This window comes from Papio anubis, chromosome 6 (assembly GCF_008728515.1).
Source record: "Papio anubis isolate 15944 chromosome 6, Panubis1.0, whole genome shotgun sequence".
NCBI lineage: Eukaryota > Metazoa > Chordata > Mammalia > Primates > Cercopithecidae > Papio > Papio anubis.
In genome coordinates, this window is record NC_044981.1 from 65067270 (window position 1) to 65094243 (window position 26974).

Below are 26974 nucleotides of genomic sequence, written 5' to 3' on the forward strand. Positions count from 1 at the left end.
AATTAGGTTAAATGAGCCAGAGATGGAAGGTAGGCCACATTCACAGGTAACATATAACCAAAGATTTAAAGGCGAAAGGGGTTAAATTAGTCAAGTAAATAACTAAAAGAAAAGCATTCTAGGCAAAGGGAACATAAAGCAAAGGGTCTAATGTAGGAGTGAAACTGAAATGTTCAAGGAACATTAATAACAACATTAATATAACAGTGATGGAGAGATGTACTAGATATCCATTACCATGTAACAGGCTACTCAAAACTTAGTGGTTTAAAACTATATTTATTATCACAGATTCTGTGAGTCAAGAACATGAGCACAGTTTAGCTGGGTCGCCAAGCTCAGAATTTCTCCCAAGGCTGCAATCAAGATGTTAGCCATTATGAATAAAACAAGGGTAGAAAAGACAGGCTTCTGTGATAACCCCAAAACAGACAATGGTGTCTTAGGATTATAGCCAGAAAAAAAAGGTAGTGAGAAGTGGTCAGATTCTATATAAATTTTGAAAATCAGGCACAAGGGAATTTCCTGCCATATTTGACACAAAATGTGAAAAAGTAAAGATTCAAGGATGACTCCAAGGTTTTCAGCCCGAGAAACTCTATCCTTCTTGTTGCTATCCACTACAAGACAAAAAAAAAAAAAAAAAAAAAACTACTGTATGACAGATTAAAGGTCAGTTGCTTTAGAAATGTTCAATTTGAGATGTCTTTGATTTTTTGGTAGAGAGTTCCGTAACAATTGGACATAGGATTGTGAAGTTCCAGAGAGGTCTGCACAAAGATTCAAAACTGGGAATTGGGCATATAGGTGGTATTTAGAAGGAAGCAATGGTATAAAATCACCAAAGGATTAACTGAAACAGAGAACAGGTTCAAGGATTAACCCCTGGCACATACAAATATTTTAAAAGGTCAGAAAAAAGAGAAAGAACCAGCAAAGGAAACTCAAAAGGCATAACCAAGAACATAAGAAGAAAAACCAAGAACATATGTCTCAATCTCCAAACTCTGGAGTGTGAAGGAAGGTTTATGATATTAATGTGACAAATCAGCAGTTCATTTAGAGACAAAAAGTACAAGTCACACTAGTTATAAGTCCAAGAGATCAGCTGCTTTCTTAGTATTTCCAATTGGAAACAAATTCTTAGGCTACTAGGTCTCTAGAGATTATCTAGATAATCTCTTAAGCAAACTTAACCAGAAACCACTTAGAAAACATCCCCTATAATTAAGAATACTTTCTTTTAAAAAGGGGGAAAAGGGGCAGGAGACAGGAGACAACTGTATCTTATAAAACAAGATTGTATAAAAAGGATTTTGAATCAAACAAATCTCAAAATTAGTCTCAGTCTATCTTGTCTGGAAAAGCATTGAAATATTATTAGAGATGTTTTCAAAACAATAGTGTCAAGAAAATTGAAACTTGATGAGATACTAGCCAGTTCTTTCAATATTAACTTTCCTGTATCATTGCACTAACAGAGAAAATTTCTCTTGTTCTCTTACCTGATTTGAATAAACAGCAGTGAATAACACCTATTTAGCACTAATCACATGTCACACTCCTAACATTATGAAGTAGGTACTACTTTATCACCATTTCACAGGTGGAGAAATCACAAAGAAGTCAAATGACTTCAAAGGTCTCATGTACTCTTCTCAAGTTAGATTCTAGGTGTTGTAAACCCTACTATGATTTGAATGTGTCCCTCAAAGTTCACGATCACTACCCAATATGGTAGTTTTGGGAGGTAGGGCCTAACGGTGTTTGGGTAGCAAGGGGGACCGCTCATGAGTGGATTAATGTCATTATCATCTGAGTGGGTTCATTATAAAAGGATGTGTGCGCCCTCCTCCGTTGCCCTTCTGCCATGGGATGACAGCAGGAAGGCCCTTACTATATGCCAGTTCCTTCATCTTGAACTTCCCAGCCTCCAGAACTATGAACTAATAAATTTCTGTTCCTTACAAATTACCAAGTTTTGAGTATTCTATTTTAACAGCACAAAACACACTAAGATAAACCTAAGTTCAAAATACATAAAAAAGTTTCCAGATACAAATTATCAGCACCTAATCAACAGGGAATGAAGAGAAACTTCCAAAAAACTCTCTTAGGTGCTCCAAATGTCTGGCATAGAAACTGGAACTGAAAAGCTTCCCAATCCATCTTATTCTGCCTTAGTTCCATAACTTAACTCATCTAAATATATATACACTTTGACTCATTCTAATTTTTACTACAAAATTGTTTAACAGCCAAACAAAAATTTATTAAACACGCAATAAACTGGGATTTTTTACTACGAACATCCCTACAGTGGAAAACAATGCAGTAAAAATCTTTTAAATGTACATACATAATATCTTCTTAACAGCTGCATTTGAAAAAACCAAGTATTGTCAACAACCTCATTTTTCATCCACACTAGCATGGATAAACAAACTACGGTATGTTAATATAGTAATAAGAATCAACAGAGTACTGTTGCCTGCATCAATATAAATGTTTCAAATATAGATGTTATGCATTAAAGAAGCCAAACACAAAACACTATGAACTATATGATTCAATTTACATCCACACACAAGATGATAGCCTGAAAACCAGTGTCAAGAGAAGAAAGTCTATGTGGGTTATATGGTTTGGCTCTGTGTCCCTACTTAAATCTCATCTTGAATTGTAATAATCCCCATGTGTCATGGGAGGGACCTCGTGGAAGGTAATGGAATCATGGGGACGGGTATTTCCCACGCTGTTCTCATGACAGTGAATAAATCTCACAAGATCTGATGGTTTTATACAAAAGGGAGTTCCCCTGCACACACTCTTGCCTGCCACCATGTAAGACGTAACTGTGCTCCTCCTCACCTTCCACCATGATTATAAAGCCTCCCCAGCCACGTGGAACTGTGAGTCCATTAAACCTCTTTGTCTTTATAAATTACCCTGTCTTGGGTATGTCTTTATTAGCAGTGGGAGAACAGGCTAATACCATGAGGAATTGATAGGCCAACTACAGAAGAGCTGAACAAAAATAGCCTCAAATATTTCCTGCTTAGGGTTTGGGATAGTTTTAATTCATTTACCCTCTGCCTTTCATTAATTTCTTTTAAAGGAATTTCCTTTTACTTAATGTTTTTTCTCACTTCTTATTTTTGCATGTATGCAGTGGTTGTAGAAATAGGGAGAGCCCAAATATAAAGATAAAAATAAATTTGAAATAAAAACAATTTAGATAAAAGGCTAAAACACAGATAATATAAGGGATAAAAGGACTGCATAGCAGGCTTAAATATGAAATTAAACAGAACTCAGAAGTCACTGCTAAGCCTGCATAGCAGGTCTAAATGCAAAATTAAACAAAACCCAGAACTAAAAAGTCACACAAGGGTAGTTTTATAAAAGAAAATAGTAGGCTGAGTGTGGTGGCTTATGCCTGTAATCCCAACATTTTGAGAGGCCGAGGTGGGAGGACTGCTTGAGCCCAAGGAGTTCAAGGTTACAATGAGCTATGATCACACCACCACACTCCAGCCCAAAATACGTGAGACCCTTTATCTATCTATCAAGATAAGAAAGAAAGAAAGAAAGAAAGAAAGAAAGAAAGAAAGAAAGAAAGAAAGAAAGAGATTGAAGATAAAGATGAAAAACTAAATAAAACATTAAAAAGAAATAAAAGGTACAAATCCTTAAAGTTTCTGGGGTGGGCATAACCTTCCCAGATGAGGGAGTTTCCTGATCAGAGAATCCTTAGGTGTGCAGGGAACAGCATGGAAATGAACAACTTCACCCTCTCACGCTTCAACAATCTCCAGAAAACTGTATCTGCTTTGTAAGTAGCTTCAGTTAACTGAGTATTATTAATAACTAACCAACAGCTGGGGAGTGTTCACAAGCAGCAGCAGCAGGCAGCCTGATTTCTGCCAGCTTCTCAGAACAAAACACCCAAATTCCATTAATATAACAGAAGATCCTAAAAAATGTGGTTTCCAGACCCCAGGATTTGCAGAGATCCTTTCAGGGTATTCACAACATCGAAACTATTTACATAATGATACTAAGATGTTATGTGCCTTTCCACTATGTTTACAGTTAAACTAATGGTGCAAAACCGACAGTGGATAAAACTGCTGCCCCTTTATAGGAATCAAGATAGTAGACTCAAATTATGCTAGCAGTCATTGTATTCTTCAGGGAGGAGGGAGATTTGAGCCTTTTATTCACAAAAGTCCCTTTTGAAGCAGTAAAAATTCTAGTGTCCATATTTGCATATATTTCCTTTCAATATTCTGTTTGACAGGAAATACACATAAACCATGTTGTACTTGTGTCTCACAGTATCTCAATTTTGTTTGCGCTCTTTGAGTTGTGAGCTACACTAGCCACTTTTTTTCAAAGAACATCACTTTTACTTGAAAGAACAACTGACAGACTGACAGATAAGCAGTGGTTATCCAGACTTGAGTATCAGACAGGCTTTCTCAAAAATGACAGTGAGACTGTCACTCCAAAGGAAATAAGTGACAGTATTTGTTACCAATGATAAAACTGAAGCTTTCAAGAGAAAATTAGAATGTTGGAAAACTTGAATCTATCTTTGAGTTTTACAGCTTCTCAATACATACTTTTCTGATAAGAATAATGGTGATATTAACAAATGTGGTTTTTTCAATGTATAATGATATGTGTCAACACTCAGAAGACCTACACTATTCACTGAACAAATATTTTCCAAATGAGTAAGGCATAATGTCAACTGTCTTATTCGGCATTTGACAAATGGACAAAAGATCCATTCAAAGTACAAACGGGTCAATAGATTTCAACGTCATGGAGTATGAAAAAGCAGTGAGACTATACATTTGAATCAGTAGTTTGAAAGTAGTTAACACTCCCTAAACAATTCCATTGAGGAAGATGACTAAAACTTCTTCAGAAGTTTTAAGAGTTTAAACCTTTTTGATCAGTTTCTCTTCTATGGAAAACTAGCATCTAAACTAGCACCTAAGAAAACTTAGAAAAAACCCTGCATTAGTAACTCTATGAAGGAAAATATGTACACAGCTTACTCTAAGTTATCATGAATTAAGCATCTACACATTAATCTTAATACTCTAGAAAAGAGATTATCACATGATCTGTTGACAGAAAGCTCTTCTTTTGGAAACACACATGGAACCCAAACATAGAAGACAATTAAAGCATAAGCAGGTCCCATGGAGTCAATGTTTAGCCTCCTTATCCCTCAAACCTTTATCTCATTGCACATGCACATGAGACACCTTTAGAAAAGCCACTGATTTAGGCCACTGGTTTCTAAACTTGGCTGTGCTAAAATCAGAATCAGCACCATTAACTTTTCAGTAATAGATTCACAGGCTGCCTATCACACCAAAGTATATCAGAATCTCTCTGGATACAATCTACCATTCCGTATTACTTAAAATGTCCCCAGTGGGCAGGCACAGTGGCTCAGGCCTGTTATCCCAGCACTTTGAGGCAGGCAGGTCACTTGAGGTCAGGAGTTCAAGACCAGCCTGAGCAACATGGCAAAACCCCATCTCTACTAAAAATACAAAAGTTAACTGGGCATGGTGGCGAACGTCTGTAATCCCAGCTACTCAGGAGGCTGAGGCAAGAGAATCACTTGAACCTCGGAGGCGAGCATTGCAGAGTCAACCAGCCACTGCACTCCAGCCTGGACCACAGAGGGACACTTCATCTCAAAAAAAAAAAAAAAAAAAAAAAAAAAAAAAAAAAAAAAAAGGTCAAGGCTGTGGCTCACTGTAATCCCAGCACTCTGGGAGGTCGGTGACGGGCTGGATCACTTAGGTCAGGAGATTGAGACCATCTCATAACACAGGGTGAAACCCTGTCTCTACTAAAAAATACAAAAACTAGCCAGGCAAGGTGGTTGGCCTGTAGTCCCAGCTACTGAAAGAGGCTGGAGGGCAGGAGAATGGCGTGAACCCAGGAGACGGAGCTTGCAGTGACAGATCCCGCCCCCCGCACTCCAGCCTGGGCTTACAGAGTGAGACTCCATCTCAAAAAAAAAAAAAAAAAAAAAAGGGATCCGGGCAAAATGAATGGCTCACATCTGTAATCCCAGAACTTTGGGAGGCTGAGGCAGGAGGATCACCTGAGATCAGGAGTTCAAGACCAGCCTGGCCAACATGGTGAAACTTCGTCTCTTACTAAAAATACAAAAATTAGCCGGGCGCGGTGGCATGTGCCTGTAATCCCAGCTACTAGGGAGGCTGAGGCAGGAGACTCGCGTGAACCCAGGAGGCGGAGGTTGCAGTGAGCTGAGACTACACCACTGCACTTCAGCAAGACTCTGTTGCCAAAAAAAAAAAAAAGTCCCCAGATGATTTCTGAAGCTGCTCTTGGGAGGTCAGTGCTGCTAATCATTCTTACAGGTAACATCTCCAGTACTATTTCTCAAAAGGCAGCTCACTTAACAGTAAGAAGCTACAGCTGAGGAAATAAGAACCACTTTGGGCTTTGCCATTCACTAACAAAGTGATCTTCAACATCTCTCCACATCAATTTCTTCATCTGTGAAAGGTAGAAAACACACACACACACACACACACACACACAAGGTAGAGAGGGCATTCATGAAAACTAGGTAAGATGCTGAATGTAAAAGTCTTACACAGTGCCTGGCAAGGTTAGATAATGAAAATACACTGATATATTAGGAGGGGTAGGAAGGATTAGATGACCTTAGCATCTGACAGAAGAGATGGATAAAAACTGTGTTTTCTATTTGAACTCTGTATAGTTCTCAAAATCCAGGAGAAGACATATTAGATGCTTCCTATTAGGGCAGTTAGATAGTATCTAGCATTTCAAAAGAAATAGCTGAGCTTCAGGATAGTAACTACGTTCGAAGCTGTGGAATCCTTTCAGGCTCCTAGCTGTAGGTCACCTCTGGGTCAGGGCCAAAGGCCTATTAGCCATAGCTGAGATGAAGATGACTAATATTATAACAACAACTATTCATATTATCCAATCAAATTTTCCTGTTTTAATTCCATAGTCATAAAACAAATTTTTCAATTCATAATCTGGCTTTTCAAACAAATTTTTTTCCTAGATCAGTGTCTCAACTATCCTAGTCAAAGCAATTATATTTCTCACTATAACTTAAGTTCTACAGAAAATCAAGCCTTAAGTCCCAAGACATCTACTGTTTGTAATGATTAACTTACCTCCCAGGCATTTAAAATGATACTAAGGGCACATTATCCTTGAGTGGACTGAGGACACACTACCTTTGGGAGGACTAAGAAAAATAATTACTAAAATTCTTTTCTGTAGGTTTAATTCTCTCCATAGAACAAACTGAAAAAGGCTGCATGAATTAACATTCCAGTTTACAAGTCTTTTGCGAACTTAGTTACAAAGGATTAGTCCAATGGCCTCTAGGTTCAACGATAAGAGAGATCGTAGACCTTGACTTCACAAACGTATAAACTGGCTTATCTCATCATATGTTCTAAAGAATGACTATACTTTAGCGTCATACAGGAGACAGACTTCCCCCCTAAAACTCTGTGTAGAGGTAATTTATATTTTATTTATACTAAAAAGGCAACATTCTACTTAATATAGCTCCATTTCAAAAATTTTAATAGGTCAAAATTGTGTTTTATTATACTTAATATATTCATCAGAAATATTATATTTTGAAATTTCATAAATTCTTTCTAAAATCTACCTGAAAGAAATAAAATTTCATGGGGCCTACAGATATTAGATCAGAATAAAGGCAAAGGAGCAAAGCAGCTGAATTAAAACTCAATGGGGCCGGGCCCAGTGGCTCACGCCTGTAATCCCAATACTTTGGGAAGCCAAGGTGGGTGGATCACTAGGTCAGGAGTTCAAGACCAGCCTGGCCAACGTGGTGAAACCCCATCTCTACTAAAAAATACAAAAATTAGCTGGGCGTGATGGTGTGTGCCTGTAATCCCAGCTACTCAGGAGGCTAAGGCAGGAAAATCGCTTGAACCCAGGAGGCAGAGGCTGCAGTGAGCTGAGATTGTGCCACTGCACTCCAGGCTGGGCAACAGGGCGAGACTCAGTCTCAAAAAAAAAAAAATTCAATAGAACTCGAAAACATTTCCCATCCACAGAAACTTTTGTAGATTTTTTTTGTTTCCCATTTAATGTCCTACTGAAATCTTATTCAGCATCTTACTTCATTGCTGAAAAAAATGACATCCCTCTCCTAACTCAACAATCACAATTTTTTTTATAAAACACAAGTTTCATGTTTATTCAAAGAAAAAATTTTGGAAACATTTAGCTTTCATATTATTATAAAGCTTTTATAATCTAATACTGAGAAAGATGTTTGAGGGAGGGAGGGAGGAGGAGCCAAGCAACCATAAGTCCGGGATTAAAATGACTCTATGGAGAACAATGAAGTTGGTAGGATAAATTCCCCAGAGACTGAAGTCTACTAATGGCAATACTTAGAAAAAATTTTTAGAAAACTGAAATTTAAAACCAAGAAAACAGGAGCAGGAAATTGATAATGATAAAAGGAGAGGTGAGATTTAAAGTAACTTGATTTAACCACTACAAAGAAGAGATATAAAGTGAATCTAAGTGAAGCAAAGTAGGTTAAAGAAGTTTCAGGATTTTGAGAATGAATACATATTATTCATTCCTGTTGTAGAAAACAGAAATCTCCTATGTGGTTTCCAAATTAAAAGTTTATATGTAGCTTTATATTGTAGGAATTATTAAGAAATTATTTTAGGCAGATAGAGAGGAAAAGGGTCCTTAAGTTTTCCTTTTTTAAAGCATCTCCAGAAAAGTTTCTTCCCTGGCTCTTAGAGACAGGCCGGCACCCTTTGACATGCAAATGCAGGCCACTAGAAACTGGATCTACCCAAACCTGGCAATACCCGCACTCTTCTTCTTGCCGTTGCCCCACATGTTCCTGGCGACATGGCCGCCCCCACATATCCCCACCTGTGTAGAACATCATGGCACCCTGTATTTGCATATTAACAGGCTAGGGTGGGAGGGCCCGTTTTTTTTTCTTGCAGGCTATGTGAATGACATGCCTGGTCAAACCAATCCCCTGAGCCCTATGCAAATCAAACACTGACTCCTCCAGCCTCTTCATATACCTGACTGGTATCCATGGCAGGTGGGGTTCCCTCTCTTAGCTTTGAAGTCGCCTCCCTCTGTCTCTGCACAGGAGAGTTTCTTCTTTCTTTCTTCCCCTTTCTTTCTTGACTATTAAACGCCCTGCTCCTTAAAACTGCTCCACATGTGTCCATGTCGTTTTTTTTCTAATTCGACCCAAGAGGAAGAACCTGGGGTTCTCCACCCATCGGAGCCATATCAATATTTTGGTTAGCAGTCCCAATAGGAAAAGAAACTGAAAGATACTTACTATAGTAACCATATAATACAGTGTCCTCAATCTGTCTGCTGACATTAGCATTAGCCCAGTCCTAGGATAAAAGGAAACAACAGAAATATTAGTGAAACATCCATTTGCCTAACAATTAAGAGTTAGGTTTTAATACAACTGAATATCACTTCCAAAATCTATCCACTCAAATAAAAACAATCTATGCCTTCAGTAAGTGAGAGACAGACAACAGACAAATTTCAGTATGTAAATGCTGAGATAAGACAGCACAGTTCTGGGAAAACACAAAGACAAAAGGCACCTAACTCAGACTGAAGATCAGGAATGGCTTCTGATCCTGGGAGGATCAGAATGATCTCAGGGAAACAGAGAAAATAGTAGGAAGGAAAGAAGGGAGAAAAGAACGTACACAGAACGTTTGAAAAAGAACTTCAAGAAGCTAAATATAGATTCAACTGAGCTTTTGGAAAGGTAAGAGAAAGCAGATGGAGAAAGGGAAGAGAAGGACATATATGTCAGGGGCTTCTGAGTCATGCTAAGTATTTTGGACTTTGTCCTAAAGGCAATGGAAAATAGTGATGAATTTTAAGGAGAGATTAACAAACCTGATTTGTACTTCAGAAAGAACATATTTGAGCATATTATACATTTTTTTAAAAAACCTACAAGAAAAATCAGTCTAATCTCCTTTGCATTCATCCCACATAAGTGTTGTTCAAATTACTAAACTTAGAAAATATAATTCAAATTAATCTTTTCCAATAGAAAAAACTATACCCTATAATGTCAGAACTGAGGTACAATGTCAAGTCTTTTGGCCTATATTCTAAATTCTGTGCATGTGAAAAATTAAACCTGGAGAATCTAAAGGACTTATTACTGCTATTAAGTATAAAATACAATTTAGAATCCAGGTCAACTTTTTATAAACACTTTAAGAGCTCAAGTCAGTGTCAACATTCTACAAGTGCTCTTAAAAAAGGGCATCAATATTTAATTCTCTTAAGATAATTTAGGAGTTTTCTTTTCTTTTCTCCTTTTTTGCCCATAAACACCTCTAGCAATGAGTAGCTACAAATTTCTTGCTGACAAACGTCTAAAAGATCAAAAAATGTAGAAAACCCAAACTTACTTCTACAAATAAACCCTTAATAGGCCAAATAGAAAAATGTATGTTAATCATATAAAAAATAAATCATAGGATATAAAAAATTTAATAAATGGAAAGTCACCTGTTCCCACATGTAAAGATTGTAAATACCAACTGCTATCCAAATTAATCTTGAAATTAATATATATCACCAATCGAAATCCCGTTGTGCTAGGAGGTAGAGTGTATTTCGAAATCCCGTTGTGCTAGGAAGTAGAGTATATTAACATATTCATTCTAAAAATCATCTGAAAAAACAAGCTAGGGCCACAAATACATTTGAAAAAGACCAACAAGGAGGAATTTCCCAATCACTATCCTTTACTAATAAAACGTGAAAATCTACTATTATATAATCTTTCACCTACCTATTGGCAAAATTTAAAACAATAGCATCCAGTAATGTCAAAATGTGGAGGGAAAACCATCTGCTACACATTAAGATAGTCTACCATGTAGACATTCTTTATTGAATCAATTCTAAAAATATTCACACAAATTAGGATGGATATTAGTACATAGATATTTTATTCATTGGACAATACTACTTGTCCAACAAATTACCTCAGGAGCTCTTACAAAGTGGTAAGCTAGCCCAAGTGGGCCCTTCCTTTCCCACACAGCAGGAGCTGTACCAAATTCCATTACTCATGGGACTAAGAGACCCAAAGTCTCCAGGTGTTCAGCAATTGGTATGTCCTAGCACTCAGTGAACCACTTGTACCTACTCAGCTCATATTCCTTGGCACCCAAATCCAAGGTGTTTATTCTACCTGCAAGACCATTCTTAAGAGGCCAGGTATGGTGGCTTACATCTGCAATCCCAGCACTCTAGGAGGCTGAGGCAAATGGACTGCTTGAGGTCAGGAGTTTGAGACCAGGCGTGGTAGCACACACCAGTAATTCTAGCTTCTTGGAAGGATGAGGAATGAGAATTGCTTTAACTTGGGAGGCAAAGGTTGCAGTGAGCCAAGATCATGCCACTACACTCCAGCCTGAGCAACAGAGCAAGACTCTGTCTCAAGAAAAAAAAAGAGAGAGAGAAAACACTAGGAGGTTATACACCTCTACTAAAGCACCTGCACTTTGGGAGAGTTTCTCTCTTTGCATAAGTAAGTTACAAAAGAACCTGAGCACTTGCTGACCCTTGTCAGGGTAAATTAGAGCCTGTACCAAGCAACATTTATTGGTTTTTGCCCAAGAGTCCTTTACCCAACAATATTCGGTGTAGGGTCATTTAAAATATTTTTTAAAAGAAAAATGAAACTGGAGACAATCTAAATGCCAGAATAGAAATAGTAAAATTTACTACTGTACATGCATAACATAGAATAACATGTTGATATTAAAAACAATGAGACCTATATAAACTAGCATAGATAGATATCCATGAAGCACTTTTGAGTAGGGGGAAACAGAACAAATCACAACCAAAAGTTTTAACACATGTAATCTTTGTCTAACAAAAGTAATGAAAGAAATACCCAAACATATTATAGAAAAAATGAAAAGAAAATGTAAGTAGTGCTTACCACACAGAATGGGAAAGCATTGGGGAGAATTCTGTACAATCATTGAAAATTTTTCCATCAATGATTCAAGTATCCAAATGAGTATGTACATAATCAAAGCTTCAATTCCTAAGAGCTGTGCTTCTTTAGTGATTGCTTCTATATCAAAACAGAAGTTTAAAAGTATTTTTGTGGGTTTTGTTTTGTTTTTGAGACAGGGTCTCACTCTGTCACCCAGGTTGCAGTGTAGTGGCATGAGTATGGCTCACTGCAGTCTAGACCTTCCCGGATTCAGGTGATCCTCCCACCTTCAGGTTTCCAAGTAGCTGGGACCATAGGTGCACACCACCATGCCCAGCTAATTTTTGTATTTTTTGTAGAGACTGGGTTTCACCACGTTGCCCAGGCTGGTCTTGAACTCCTGGATTCAAGTGATCTGCCTGCTTCAGCCTCTAGGTTTATAGGTGTGAGCCACCGTGCCTGGCCTAAAAGGATTTTGAAGATGAGCAAATTAAGAACAATGTATCAATGGGCCAGAGAATAATGACAACCATCTTTTTTTTACTTATTATATGTTACACAAACTTCCCACCAATTTCCAAGACAGCCCCAGGAGGTAGTAATGTCTCCACTGAGAATCACTTAAAAATTAGTTTGAAATTGGACAAAATCCCAATCTCAAAAAAAATATTAAAAATACAAAGTCTGAAGGTTAATGTGAAGCAAAAGAATCATTGAAATCTAGCATCTTTTACTCTATAAGGATCTTTTGCCTCACCAGTTCTTGTAGCAACAAGAGTATTGCTGTTACTATTTTAAAGCTACAAATATGTGTAAGATATACAATATCACTCAAGTACTATTAGTGTATTTGGCTTTTACATACTCTCTTGCCTCCAAGATACTTGATGTATTGTCAAGAGAGCTTAGTTTGTAAAACTTTCCTTCTAATTTTGGGAACCACTATGACCCTGATATGTTTTATAAACTATTGCCTCTCAAAGTAGAAACTAAAAGGAACTTCAGAGTCATTTAGGACACAAAAGGAATGTGAGACAATCAAGAACTAAATAAAGAATATTAAAGAAGAATATTTCAGAAGACAAGGATATGAATTCCACAGAACAAGAATGTAATTGGTGGCATATGTAAATTCCATTCACCATTTTTCAAGTTGACTTTTGAAACCTGCTGCATAACCCAAAACTCCAACATGATTCTCCTCACTTTTACCTGGTAACTTCACCATAAAAACAGTGGTTCTCATTCAGGAGCCATTTTGATCCCCATGGGGCATCTGACAATGTTCAGAGACATGGTGGGCAGAGTCAGTATGCTACAGGAATCTAGGAGTTAAGAAGTCAAGGATGCCACTAAACACCTACAATTCACAGGGCAGCCCCCCATAACAAAGAATTACCCAAGGCAAAATGTCCATGATTGAGAAATACTGACTTAGAGGTCTCTAAAATAATATGTAGTCCCAAGACAGTTCACTCAACTTACTATTAAATCTAAAACCTACCTCCATTTGTATCCAAATTCTAGACCTTCCTTACTCTGAAGTACCCATACTCCTATTACACCCAACCCTTTCACTTTGAGAACCCTCGTCCTCTGGAGGAAACTGCACCTGCAATGATACCTTCTCATGCCTCAAAAATTCCTCTCACTCTACTGAATTCTAAAGTATACAAATTCTAGTAACTACTAAACACAAAGAGATACACAACCACCACTATCTAACTCCTCTTCTCACTTTCCTAGAGAACAAAAACTTCCTGAAAAGTTGTCAGCATTCCTTATCACTTCTTCCTTACTTCTCTGTTCATATCTAACCCACTCAACGTAACCACCCTACTGTTCTGCTGAAATTATTCTTCATGGTCACCACTGATCAAAGCCACCAATCACTTCTCTACCCAACTCACTTCACCTCTCAACACCACTGGAAAAAGCTATCATCCTTTCTTTCCGAAACACATTATTCTGATTTCCACAAAGCCTCCCTCTTCTGTTTTTCTTATCTCTCACGTTGCAGATTCTCCCCTTCAGCTGACCTTCTACACAACAGAGAACTCCAGTTCTCGGTCCAATGTCAAGGCTTCTCTGACTACTCAGTCTTCCCAGCTCCTAGTCAGTCCATAACTGTAGATTTCATCCATATGTTGCTTCCCAAATACTTCTCTCCAGCACTAAGCTCTTCACAGAGCTTCAACTCCCTATGTAACACCTCCACCTGGATAGATAGTACAGTACACACTTTGAAGGTAGCCTGTCCAAACTATAACTCTTTTCTCTACACCCCCTCACTTGCCCGTGCACACATGCATATGCCCTCTTATTCCTCCAGGTTTCCCTATTTCTCTAAGGTATACAAAAACCTAGGCATCGGTGCTCCAATTTTCTTTTTCCTTCACCTGTCCCCCTATATCTAATCTATAAGCAAATCCCAGCAGCTCTACCTCTAAAATACATGCCAATTTTAATCATTTTTCTCCACTAGCACCACTCTAGCCCAAGTCACCTTTATCTTTTACCTTCATTAACTTCATATTGCAGTTAGGAGAAAATCTAAACTTATTAATATGACTTAGAAGTCATAAACAAGCTGGCTCCTGCCTTATTCTGGATCTCAGCTTTTACCAAAGCAAAACCCTCAACAACACACATCAGCCAAATAAGCCAACTTCATCCCGGCCTAAAGACCTCTATATTTGCTGCTGCTTCTCCCTAAAGGCTCTCTCCCTCTGGCTCTTTACTAGATTGGCTCCTCATCCAGGTGTCATGGCAAGAAACCTCAGCAGCTTTGCCCCTCTCCAAAACACTCATAACCTGACTAGACTCTCATATCAATCTGTTATATTTCCTCATAGAATTTATCACTATAAAGTGACCTTATTTTATTTGTTGACTATTGATCTAGCATTGCAGATTAAGCTCCATAAGAAAAACAACCTTATTTGCCTTAACAATTAATCTCCAGTACTTACAATTGTCAGGCACATACTACATACTTAGTATTAAGTAAATAAACATAATTAAGGTTCAATAAAAAGCACAAAGTTCTAAGATACAATTCCCACCAGCTGAAATTAGGAATGAGGGAGCAGTAGAGTTTAGCTCAGACATCTAATAACAGGCCATAAAGATATTCATAATTAGGGAACAGGAGTAAGATGTGAACAAACACCAAAACATTAAACGTTTTCACGACATACCTTAATATTAACTAAATTTTTTATTTTTACATGTTGTATAAAAGAAAGAATATTTATTCATATTAGTGTCAATTTCTTTTTTTTTTCCATTGGATCAGTATATTTCATGTATATCCCCATCCAATGTTATTGGCCAACTATCAAAGACTGTTAAAGAGAGCACTTCCAGCTGTACTCTAAAAGGTTCTTTTTTGTTATCTAAAAAGTTAATTATTTTAGAAAAAAGCTAGGAACAAATTATCTAGCTAAAATTATTAATAATGCCATATGTTGAAAGAAAGGTCAACAGAAACAACTCAGGCATTATAACATACCCCTGCCATAAGAAGGCAGAGAAAATTATAGGAGGGTAACTAAAACAAAAATAAAGAAACTAGCAATGACTGCCTGCTCACAGAAAAGTCTGGGCACCTTCTGTTTTTAAGAAAAATGTTAGCAATCATTGATATGTGGAGTTTCAAATCATTATACTTTGCAAGCCAAGTCCATAATTAGAGAGAGGCTTCAAAATATTTGAGGTGGAAGCAGAGAAAGTTAGAAAATGCATATATTCATTTAGGAATTTCAAATGCACATTGTAAATATTAGTATACGTTAGCATTCATCATGGAAAACAATGTCAACTTGTACTTTTATCTTTACAAATAAGGTTGGAATAGACTAAAACCACGTTGGCATCCTTTTTACTCTGACTACATTTATAATCGTGGCATGAAGTTTGAAGGATTAATTCTTAAACACTTAAACTTATCTTTCACTAGGCACCTGAATTCAGCAATAACTTTGGGAAAAAAACTATTGTCTAGAGTTTGGAAAATGTTTTCAAAATTTTTTTCAGTTCTACTCTTTGAGAATCAGCAAATAGTCCAGTTTCAAATAAAAACTCATGAATTGCACTAATCCTCACCAAGCCCCGCAAAATGAGAAGGGAAAATACAGACACACAGAATGTTTCAAGGTATCAACAAAATCACCAAGAAAAAACTGATACATTATCTAAGCTAAAAACAAACAGAACTAGAGACAACTTAGTAATGAAAAGTAGGAAAGGCCAGGCACAGGGGCTCACAGGGGCTCCCAGCACCTTGGGAGGCCAAGGCGGGTGGATCACCTGAGGTCAGGAGTTCGAGACCAGCCTGGCTAACATGGTGAAACCACATCTCTACTAAAAACACAAAAAATTGGCCGGGCATGGTGGTGTGCATCTGTAATCCCAGATACTCAGGAGGCTGAGGAAGGAGAATTGCTTGAACCCGGGAGGCAAAGTTGCAGTGGGCCAAGATCGCACCATCACACTCCAAACTTGTCAACAAGAGTGAAACTGTCTCAAAAAAAGAAAAGGAGAAAAAAAAGAGAACCAACAATTGATGAATAACTAATATCCTAATAATGAAACAAAGTTTTAAAAAGTAGAGGGAAAAACTTTAACAGATTTTTTTCTCCTTCTAAATATTGGTGTAACATTTAGATTTAACAAATATAAAGTAAGCGTGTTAACTACAGTCATATTTTTTATTTTAGGGCACATGTATTAAAACAAGCACCCTAAATTTTTATAGTTAATATTTTTGCTTCTTTAGTGAATGCATTCTTAAAATCTTGCTCAAACAAGTATAATGCAATCTCATAGATTTAAATATCAAAAACAAAGAAACAAAGCAAATCTATTTCCCAGGAAGTGACCACTAATTTAAGCATGGGCCCAAAACAATACTTAATCTAATAGAAAGTTCATAATTTCATGAAAATACTTTAGAAATTTAAAGATGAAATGTTTTCCTACAAAATCTAAATAAATCAAACATCCTCAATTCTAAACTAAAAAAATATCCAATTCAAACAATAATTATACCAGGGATAATTATATTACCTCCAGACATTATAATACATGCATATACATATATATCATTATCTATTTAAAAGTAACAGCTTTTAAAGAGAAAAATATCCTAGAAATTTATAATTACGTACTGTACATGGGGAATTACACTACACTATTTTAAAATAAAAAGAATATCCAGAAATTCTGAAAATGTTAAAATCTTTTATCTAAGAAACACAGCTATATACAGAGTCACAAGAAATTAAACATTTTTATAGAATGTAATTCTAAAATGACACTTATTTCTCAGAGAAAATGACCTCATAATGTTACAATCAACCATTTAATTATTTATGTCTAACATTATTAAAAGTGCATTCTTCTTGCCCAATAATAAAAAGCAGAGAAAACCCAACGATACCAGTAAAATTAGTCATCTTCTCTAGAAATGTTTCAACCGAAAATATAAAATGTGAATTAAGTTTATATTTTGAAAAAATGTAGACTCACTGGTAGATACCCCATTTACTGAGCTACCTGAAAGTATCTCTTCCTTGTTTAGAAGCCATCTTCCCAAGAAACCTCATGAACAAAGCTCTCTGGAACCAGACTGCGGAGCTTCAAATCCCAACTGCAGCACTTACAGGCTATGTTACTTCACCTCTCTGAATCTTGATTTTTCACCCATGAAAACCATAGATAAAACTACTTATCTCACAGGATTGTCAGAGAGATCAAGGGAAGCTACTAAATGTAAACCACTTAAAATAGAGTCTGACACACAGCAAATAGTCAATAGATGTTAGTTACTATCTTCATAACATTATAATGTTTGGCACACACTAAGTGCTCAATTAAAAACTGCTAAATAAATGGTGTACAGGAAAAAAATGTGGTTTTCATAGCAATCAGAATATATCTAATTGCCACAGTAATCAGAATAAATTTAAACCTAACTACAAAAATATTTTCAAATTATTTACCCCATTTGGACCAGGCATGGTGGCTCATGCCTGCAATCCCAGCACTTTGGGAGGCTGGGCAGGTGGATCACTTGAGGCCCGGAGTTTAAGACCAGCCTGGCCAACACGGCGAAACCCCATCACTACTAAAAATACAAAAAGAACTAGCTGGGCATGGTGGCTGCCCGTCTGTATTCCTAGCTACTTGGGAGGCTGAGGGACGAGACTCGCTTGAACCCAGGAGGCAGAGGTTGCAGTGAGCCGAGATCACGCCACTGTACTCCAGCCTGGGCAACAGAGTGAGCCTCTATCTCAATAAAATAAAAAAATACATAAAGTATAAAATAAAATAAAATAAAAATTATTTACCCAATTTAGCCCAATTCAGGAAGTTATTTTGTAATCATGCATTATTAAGATAACTGAAATACTATTTCATTCAAATATTTAAGTACTAAAGCTAAATACTGGGGTTACAACAAACTATAACGACAGTTTCTGAGTCATAGAAGCTTCAGCTAGTAAGAAACTTAAAAGTAATTTGCATAATTTAAAGGAAACTCAGAAACCTTTAGTCCACACCCTTCAATTTTAAAATGAGGAACCTCAAGTCCAGAAAAGTTAAGTGGTTTGGCTAAAGGTCCGCAGCTAGACAGTTAAGGGTCAAGACTAGAACTCAGGTCTTATAATTGCCAGCCTAATTCACTACACTATACTGACTCAAAGGACTCAATATGAAACAGAGATTAGGATCCCGATCTGCCACTAACAAAAGCCCTTCTAAATTATGTACTTATTGCATTAATGCAAATCAAATAAGCTTCAAGGGAGTTATGAGCAGCAAAAAATATATAACCTATTATGATTACTTGAAGCATTTGCAAGGTTGCTGAATTAATAGTTTTTATGTCAGTTGAAAGTCTACTTCTAATCTATCAGGTTAGATGTCACATTCTCAGCCTCTATGTTGTATTTCCATTCTCATTCATTCCCAGACGCAAAAATAAAACATAATATATATCGGACTGCTCACTGTGCCAGAAATTTGAAAGGAAAAAAAAAATCTGCAAAGTAAGATTATATTTACCTTAAATGTACCATTTTGATTTTTCATGTAAGAAACCAAAAATATATCCACTGGTAGAAGTGCTGATGTGATAAGTGCAATTGCTAGAGAAAAAATTGCTGTTATGGTGGAGACAACTTCACTTTCCCGCCGACTTTGGTATTTACGAACATATATCCAGCAGAATGCCAAAATAGCCTGAAATAGAACAAAAAGAGATGTTTGTTACTACCCAATATATTTTCTCTGACTTTTGCACATGTTTGAAAGTTTTTAGCAGGAAATCTTATGTGAAGTAAAGGTTATTTTAGTTGTGTAAGGTAAGCCTACCATCCTTAAAAACTTGTCCAAGATGTATAACTTTCAAAGCCTATTTCATGAATGCAGTACATCACGTAGGCATACAAATACAATACTATTAATAACAGTGCTCAGTTACATATTTCCTCACCCAACACAGTGCAAACATTAATGGTTTCACACATCACAGTTATAACTAGCTTTGAGTATTTTTTCCCTGTAGATTTTTCCAACCTAAAGGAGATATGAGTAGAAGCTGTTCTATTTTAGGCTTATTACTGAAGCATTACAGAATATAACTTGGATGAAAATTAACTTCTGACCTGTTCTGACAGTTCAAGAATAGCATTGAGCTAAAGATTAACTGCCAGTAATCGCCATGCAATTATCATATTATAATTTAAATTTTAAAGAGCATTAAACAAAGAAAAGTCAATGCTGAAAATGGATACATGTGCACAGCAAGGAGCTTTCCAGTGAAAAAAGTTCACTCAGAGATAGAGGTTGACATCTCTAGTTAGCCAGGTACTCTTAATAGTTACCAACACCATTCTAGGGACTAACACAGTGCATAGGACTTTAATGATTCTCTAACTTTAGGAGGCATCGGAATTACCTGGAGGAACTGTTAAAAGCATGGATTGCTAGGCCCCATCCTCCGTCTGGAGTGGAGCCAGAAAATCTGCATTTGTAACAGCTTCCCCAGGTGAGGCTGCAGCTGGTCCGGAGCTATATTTTGAGAACTTCTACTCTACTCAATTACAGGGAATTGCAGACAGAGACTATGTTATTTCAGCCTTGACTGTGAGTCAGAATCACCTGGGTAACTTTTAAATACCCTTATACCTTCCCTACATTCCCCAATCAATTCTATCAATGGAGCATAAGCCTCCTCCAAGCATCAGTACTTTAAATGCCTGAGGATTTCAATCTGAGCCAAACTTGAGAACCATTGTTCTAAATAAGAGCTCTGGTAGTTTTAAAAGCCTTGTTTTTTTCTTTTCACTTTTTCAACAGATTCATTGGTTACTTTCTTTCTGAGCATCCTGCAGTTCCAGGGCCTAAATGAAACTAATAAAACCACCAAACTGGTTTTGCAGCTTCCAAATTCTTCTACCACAAGCAAGATACAAGAACAATTCCATCATCTCAGAAAATTCCTTTGACCCTTTGTAGGAACTCCTAAAAAATTCCACAGAGCAGTTTTCATGACTAGGGGCTAAGGGTTAATAAGATCCTGAAAAACCAGGGTGTGGACCAAGCTGGTTAAGACCCACTGGACCCAACATGGCAATGGATTTGACCTAGGTTTCACCTAGGACCTCCTTATATGCTCATTAACATGCTCAATCACACACCCACCAGCACCATGGCAGTTCCGAGACCACTCATATTTGATGCAAAAATGGGTGGCACCATAATTTCAAGAAGTCTCTACCTTTTTCCCAGGAATTTTCATGAATATATCCCTTGGATAAAGAAACCCATAAATGTAGAAACTCCAAACCTCATTGAGCATCTCTCTCTTAAGAATGCCCACAAGAGTGTGTACTTTCCCTTTAATAAATCTCCATACTTGCACTATTTTCTGACTTGCCTTTTAATGTGTTCTCATGACAGTGTCAAGCACCTGAAAACCAGCTGGGGTTGAGATCCCACCAGTGTTTGGGGATCTCCCTCAGCCCACCGGTATCACCCTGACAACCACTATCTGTTTTCTGTCCCTTTCTAGAATATCATAATGCCTTCACATACTATGTTGTCTTTTCAGTCTGGCTTGTGTCATTTGGCACAGAGCATTTAAAACCCATCCAAGTTGCTGCATGTCATTCCTTCATACTGCTGGTCTTTCAGCTGGTGACAGAACAGCAAGAAAAAATTGAGAAGGGAGTTAAGACTTTGGAACAAACAAACAAAAAGGATCTAGGCTCAAATTCTTGATTTTGGGAAATTTATTTTTCATAAAATGTTCCTTTATATTAAGATTTGAATGAGCTTGTTTTTAAAGGAATTCACAAATATTTTTAACATTCCCCAAATTTATTTTGAAGTCTTTAAAAGCTGAGCCTCATCTTTCTATCCTTAGCAGTATTTGACACAAAATGTTCCAATAAATTTTTTATTGGATTTCAAGAATGAAAGAAAACCTGAATTTTGTAGGTATTACTACAAACAAAGAATTTTGCCAATATCAGGCAGACAAGCTGCGAAAGGGCAACCAGGCAGAAGAGTTAAGCCAGAGATTCCCAAATTTTTTGGTCTCAGAATCCCTTTATAATGGTTTTAAAACTGATAACCTTAAAGAGCTTTTTGTTCATGTTATCAATTATTACTACAATATAAAATAAAACCAAGTATCCTCATCAATAGGAATAGTTCTTTCATAACAAGCTTTAAAGATTAAATGAGATATAAAGGGTTTACCATAGTGGCTGGCCATAGTAACTACTTAACAAATAGTAGTTATTAGAGCATTTGATAAAAGAAACAAATATATAATTCTGTTAACAATTATAAAAGTCCCCCCAACTTCTCCCAAAAGATTCAAAATAAACTGGTCTGAACAGAGATTTTTAAAACTCCCCAGGTGGTTCTGATGAAAGGTCAAGGTTGCGAACCACTGGGGCAGAAGAAGGAATGAGAAGAGATGAATCTTTATTAAACTAATGAGAACACATGATATACCGTCTGGGATCTTATTAAACTGCAGATTCTGATTCAGTAGGACTGGGGTCACATAGTTGGTATTTCTAACAAGTTCCCAGATGATGCCCACACTTTAAGGAACAAGAATAAATTTGCTTTACAAAAACGGAGAGTCTCCTACTGTAATGGCAAATACAATTTAAAGGTGGTGTGAGCCAAATTACAGAGGACATTGGAGCTAGACAGAACAGTTTAGATTTGATATAGCAAAGACAGACATAGTTAGATTACATGCATGAGGGACCAAATCTAACAATTCTTTATGTGGGAAGAAGCTGAAGTCCATTCTTTTTGCCCAAGATGACAAAAGCAGACAACATTCATGTCCTGATTTTTTTTTTTTTTTTTTTTTTTGAGACAGGGATTCCCTCTGTTGCTCAGGCACTATCAGAGCTTGCTGCAACTGCCTGCGAGAACCACCTCCTGGGCTCAAGCAATACTCCCACCTCAGCCTTCCAAGTAGATGGAACCTCAGGCATTTGCCACCTGGCCCGGCTAATTTTTTGTATTTTTAGTAGGGATGGGGTTTTGCCATGTTGCCCAAGCTGGTCTCGAACTCCTGAGCTCAAATGATCCACCTGCCTCAGCCTCCCAAAGTGCTGGGATTACAGGTGTGAGCCACCACACCTGGCCCATGTCCTGAATCTTTAGTAGATGACCGGCAGAAGTTCTCCAAGTGTGAAATCCCTAGGCCCTGGTAGTCCCCAGAATCCTTTGTGGAAATTCAGAAGTTGAAAACTATTCTCATAATAAATACTAAGATGCTACTTGCCTTTTTCACTGTGCTGGCATTTGCACTCATGGTTCATAGCCACAGTGGGTAAAACTACTGGTGCATTAGTGTGACTCAAGACAGTGGCACCAAACTGCACCAGTAATCATTGTATTCTTCACCACAAGCTCAAAAAGGGACAATTTAAATTAAGACGGTGCTTCCCAAAGCAGTATAAATTCATTTTATTGAAATTCAACCCTTGACTCTTTTTAATACTTTGTGGGGTAAAATATGAAGCATGCATACATAAAGTCCTTCTGTTGCATACCAAGATGTGATGGCCATCTCCAGGAAAAGTTTAGAGTTAAAAGCTAAAACAACCACTCTTCAAGGAACACCATTTTTACTTGAAAGAACAATCGTCAAACTATGGTTATTCAGACTTCGCTTTTTGGCAGATTTTGTCAAATGAACAAAGGGAACCTATCACTTAAAGAAAAACTGACGGTATTTGATACTAATGATAAGAGTCAAACTTTCAAATGAAAACTGGAGTTTGAAAGACTTACATCCACAACTATAAGCTTGACAACTCTTCAATACTTAGAATTTTCAGAGACATTTCTGACAAGATCAGTTGCAATTTAATGAAATGTGATATTTTGATATTGTGTAATGAAATGTATCCATATTTAAAAGATGTGCATAACTCAGTAAACCAATATTTTCTAAGTGGCCATAGCATCATAGTACAAAACCATGCATGGGTAAAAGATCCTTTCAAAGTGCAAGATGGGCTAATGGATTTTAATGTAACAATGAATGAAAAGCTCATTGATAGGGTTTCAGATTCCACCTTGCAACTGACCTTTAAGAATCTTCCACTTGTTGGGCTTTGGTGTAGGATCAAAAAACATCCACAATTATCTGAAAAATGCTCCTCTGTTTCTCACTACCTATCATTGCAGCTGTATTTTCTTCATACATTTCGACCAAAATAACATACCCTAAAAAACTGAATGTAGAAGCCAACATAAGAAACCAGCCTTTCTTCTAATAAACCAGGATTTAAAGAGATTTGCAGAAATGTAAACAAGAGTCCTTCTTCCTAATGCTCTTATCCACGCCAACATTCAAGTGTCAAACTCCTAATTCCCTTCTGATTTTATTTGTCCTTGCTGTAATATTGCCAACTTAAATGGCTTCCCTTCTTCATCTATCCAAACTCTACCACAATTCTCATTTTCTTCCAATATTGTTGTCTATTCTCTTAAGTCCTACTTTATTTAGTCATACTTTGGCTTTCGGTCCATAAAATACATGTTTCAAGAATTTCAGTTTTCCCACCTATCTTCAGGCCCTCTTTAAAGCCATATCTTGTTTCGTTAACATCCTCTTAAAATTCACACCACTTCCGTACCGTAAATGTTTATTAATTTATAACTGCCAAGATAGTCTCACTTAACTTTCATACATTACATGTTTATTTATTTTCTTCTAAACAAACTAAATCTGATGGACTGGAAAAGCCAAGGGGGCTCTCAGAATACAGGACTGGGTGGCTGCAGAGACCACAGTCAACCTTTAGGGTTTCATTTCCTCCAAGAGAGGACTAACATATTCCAGGGTAAAGGCAGTATTTTTATCTGTGACAGTGATGACAGTAACAGGATCCTTTTCTTAAATTTTCACACCATTCTTTTCTTTTCTTTTTTTTTTTTTTTTTAGTCTCTACTGCAAAAATTTACTAGAACATACTACATAGGTACCAGACACTGACTGGATCTGACAATTAAAGTAAAACGAAACAAGCCTGATTTCCAGAACTGGAGGTTTTTGTTTTGTTTTGCAATGCAAAAAGGTCAAAATAAATGGGAACAGAAAGTAACTACAGGCTCGGAGGATGAGAAGAGAAGATTTGAGAAGGTAGAGAGGTTATGAAAGGAAATAAATTGAACTCTCAAATAAAATAAAACAAAGGGTTTTAATATGAATAGGGAAGTAATAGCCAGGCCACTTTAAGCCATTTCAATCTACATTTTGCTCACTGAATATGCAGAAATAAGATCACTGGAAAAGAAAGCACCTGAGGGCAGACAGGTAGTAGTATATACTCCGATACTGGTAATAAAGAGGGCTACAGCTACGCCCTCCACAGGTATCTACACCAATCAAAAAAAGATTTGAAGAGAATGTGACACCTGGAAGTCAGAACTAGCAACTCACGTCATCAAGGCAGAATCACACAATGGGTACAGAGGTTGGAGACTCACTAGCCCCAAGGGTAGGGAACATGGGGGGAAAAACATACAGAGAAGGCGACAAGTAAACAACGCCAGCGCCTACTTAACTTGCAAAGATCCAGCGCTGCCGACCCACACTGTGTGCCACTGTTTTACAGAGGACGAAAGGCCACTACATGCTTCTCAACCCCGAGGGTCTCCTCCGCCCCCAAACCCCACCGGCCCCACTGCCCAAATCAGGGATGACGGCAAGAGCTTCCAAAAAGGACCCTGCAACCCTAGACGTCATCAGTGAAATCAAAGCAAAAGCGACCGAAAATCGGCACCCCCCTGCCCCCGCCGCCCGCCCAAGCCCCCAACACCGAAAAGCCCTCCATAGTCCAGGCTAAAAGCGGGGCGGGGCGAAGAGGGTCTCGGGGTCCGGCAAGGCCAACTGCAGGGCCGGCCCCTCCCTTCCTCCGCCAGTCCAAACATCGGGAAAACTCCAAGCGCCTCCCCTACCAGTAGTAAGAGGCCGAATATACACCAGCCGATCACCAGCTCCGCCGAGGCCGCGCCAGGAGTCGCCATCTTCGCTTCCGGTCCAGACCGACCAGAGCGCCAGGGGTGGGGAAAGGGGAGGGGGAAAGGGGAGAGAGCGCGAGGTACACTGCACTCGCGCACCCTAAAGGTTAAAAGGGCGGAGGAGGAGGAGCAAGTGGTTGCCAAGGAGACTCGACCCACTAGCGTCCCCTGGCGGCGAGCAGGGTGGAGGCGGGGCAGCAAGGACTGCTCAGGGGCGGGGCGCGTCAGGACGCAGTGACGTCACCACGCTGCCCGCGCAGGCTTCCGCGCCCGCTGAGATGTGGCAGGGCGGCAGCGCAGGTTGTTGGCTCATAGCAGGGCAACCTTATTGGGATATTTGACTCAGCCTAAGCTGATAGACTGAAACAGCAAGGGAACTCCACAAAGAATGGACTAGGTGGACCTGGAGATCCAAGTCAAGTTTAGAGGTTTATACTTCTTCACTAAAAGGAAGTTTGGCCTTCGTGTACAAGGTGGAATGTGTGTGATTGCAAGAATGGGTGACTCTGAATAAAAGTTGACTAGCTGCCCAAATGACTCTAATTTACTGGCACTGGTGCCAAGCCGGGATAACTGGTTGGCTGGACATGAACTTATCACTTGATGTTTTACCCTTTCTATTCAGATGTATGCGTGCCTGTGAATTTCCATGATAGCTTTGTACATAAAGGTATATGCATCAGCAAACAAAACACACTGCCATAGGCCCACAATGAAGAAGGAGGAAACTCCTGGGATGGCTTACCTGAGTCCACAGGGGTGTGAGTGCATGTTTCACCACTGTGATGTAGTCAAGAAACAACTCTTGTGAGAAAAAATACCATCATCTTTTTCCAATGTATTATGTGGTGATGAGTTATACGCTACCTAGAATCTACTTCCAGCTGGAAGCCTGCTGTAGGGAAAAAGTAGGATAGTCCTTCCTGCCCGGACAGAATAAGAAGGGAAGAAGAGAATAGGGGAGAATAGTCTTAACTTCAGCTGGTACCATCATAAGCTGGCTTTAAGTCCTCTAGGCCTGGAAATGTTTGAATTTCACTTTCTCCCTTAATAATTCATATCCCTGGAGACCTCTGTCATAGCTTCCTTAAAGTGAGGAAGGATATCACTTCCAGGTTGATATCTCTATTCCAGGTTGTAGAGAGCATCCTTGACATAAGTAACTACTTCTTAAAAAAGACTCCATTTACATTTCAAAAGGAATCATGCCAGAAGGGACCAGATGTTCACCTAATCAATAGAGACTGCACCCAACCAGATAAGCACATAAGCAGGCACACTCTTTACCATCACTCATCACCAGAGGACTCT

General features: G+C 38.1%; 1 protein-coding gene across 4 annotated transcripts in view; it reads right to left on the reverse strand.

Moving 5' to 3' along the window:
• The window catches only part of LMBRD1 (LMBR1 domain containing 1), a 129291-nt gene extending 103351 nt beyond the window's left edge, over positions 1-25940 (reverse strand). For 3 of the 4 annotated variants that reach the window (XR_004184313.1, XM_031667153.1, XM_031667154.1), the window contains exons 1-3: positions 25601-25940; positions 19157-19333; positions 9422-9482 (exon numbers count right to left, since the gene is read on the reverse strand). Coding sequence is in view for 3 of the 4 variants with exons in the window: in XM_031667153.1 (XP_031523013.1) it covers positions 9422-9482; positions 19157-19333; positions 25601-25669 (307 nt within the window). In the remaining variant the exon portion in view is untranslated. Of the gene's footprint in view, positions 1-9421; positions 9483-10635; positions 10663-19156; positions 19334-25600 lie in introns of those variants that run through there. The other variant, XM_021937398.1, reaches the window with a different exon arrangement.
• Positions 25941-26974: the final 1034 nt, after the last annotated feature.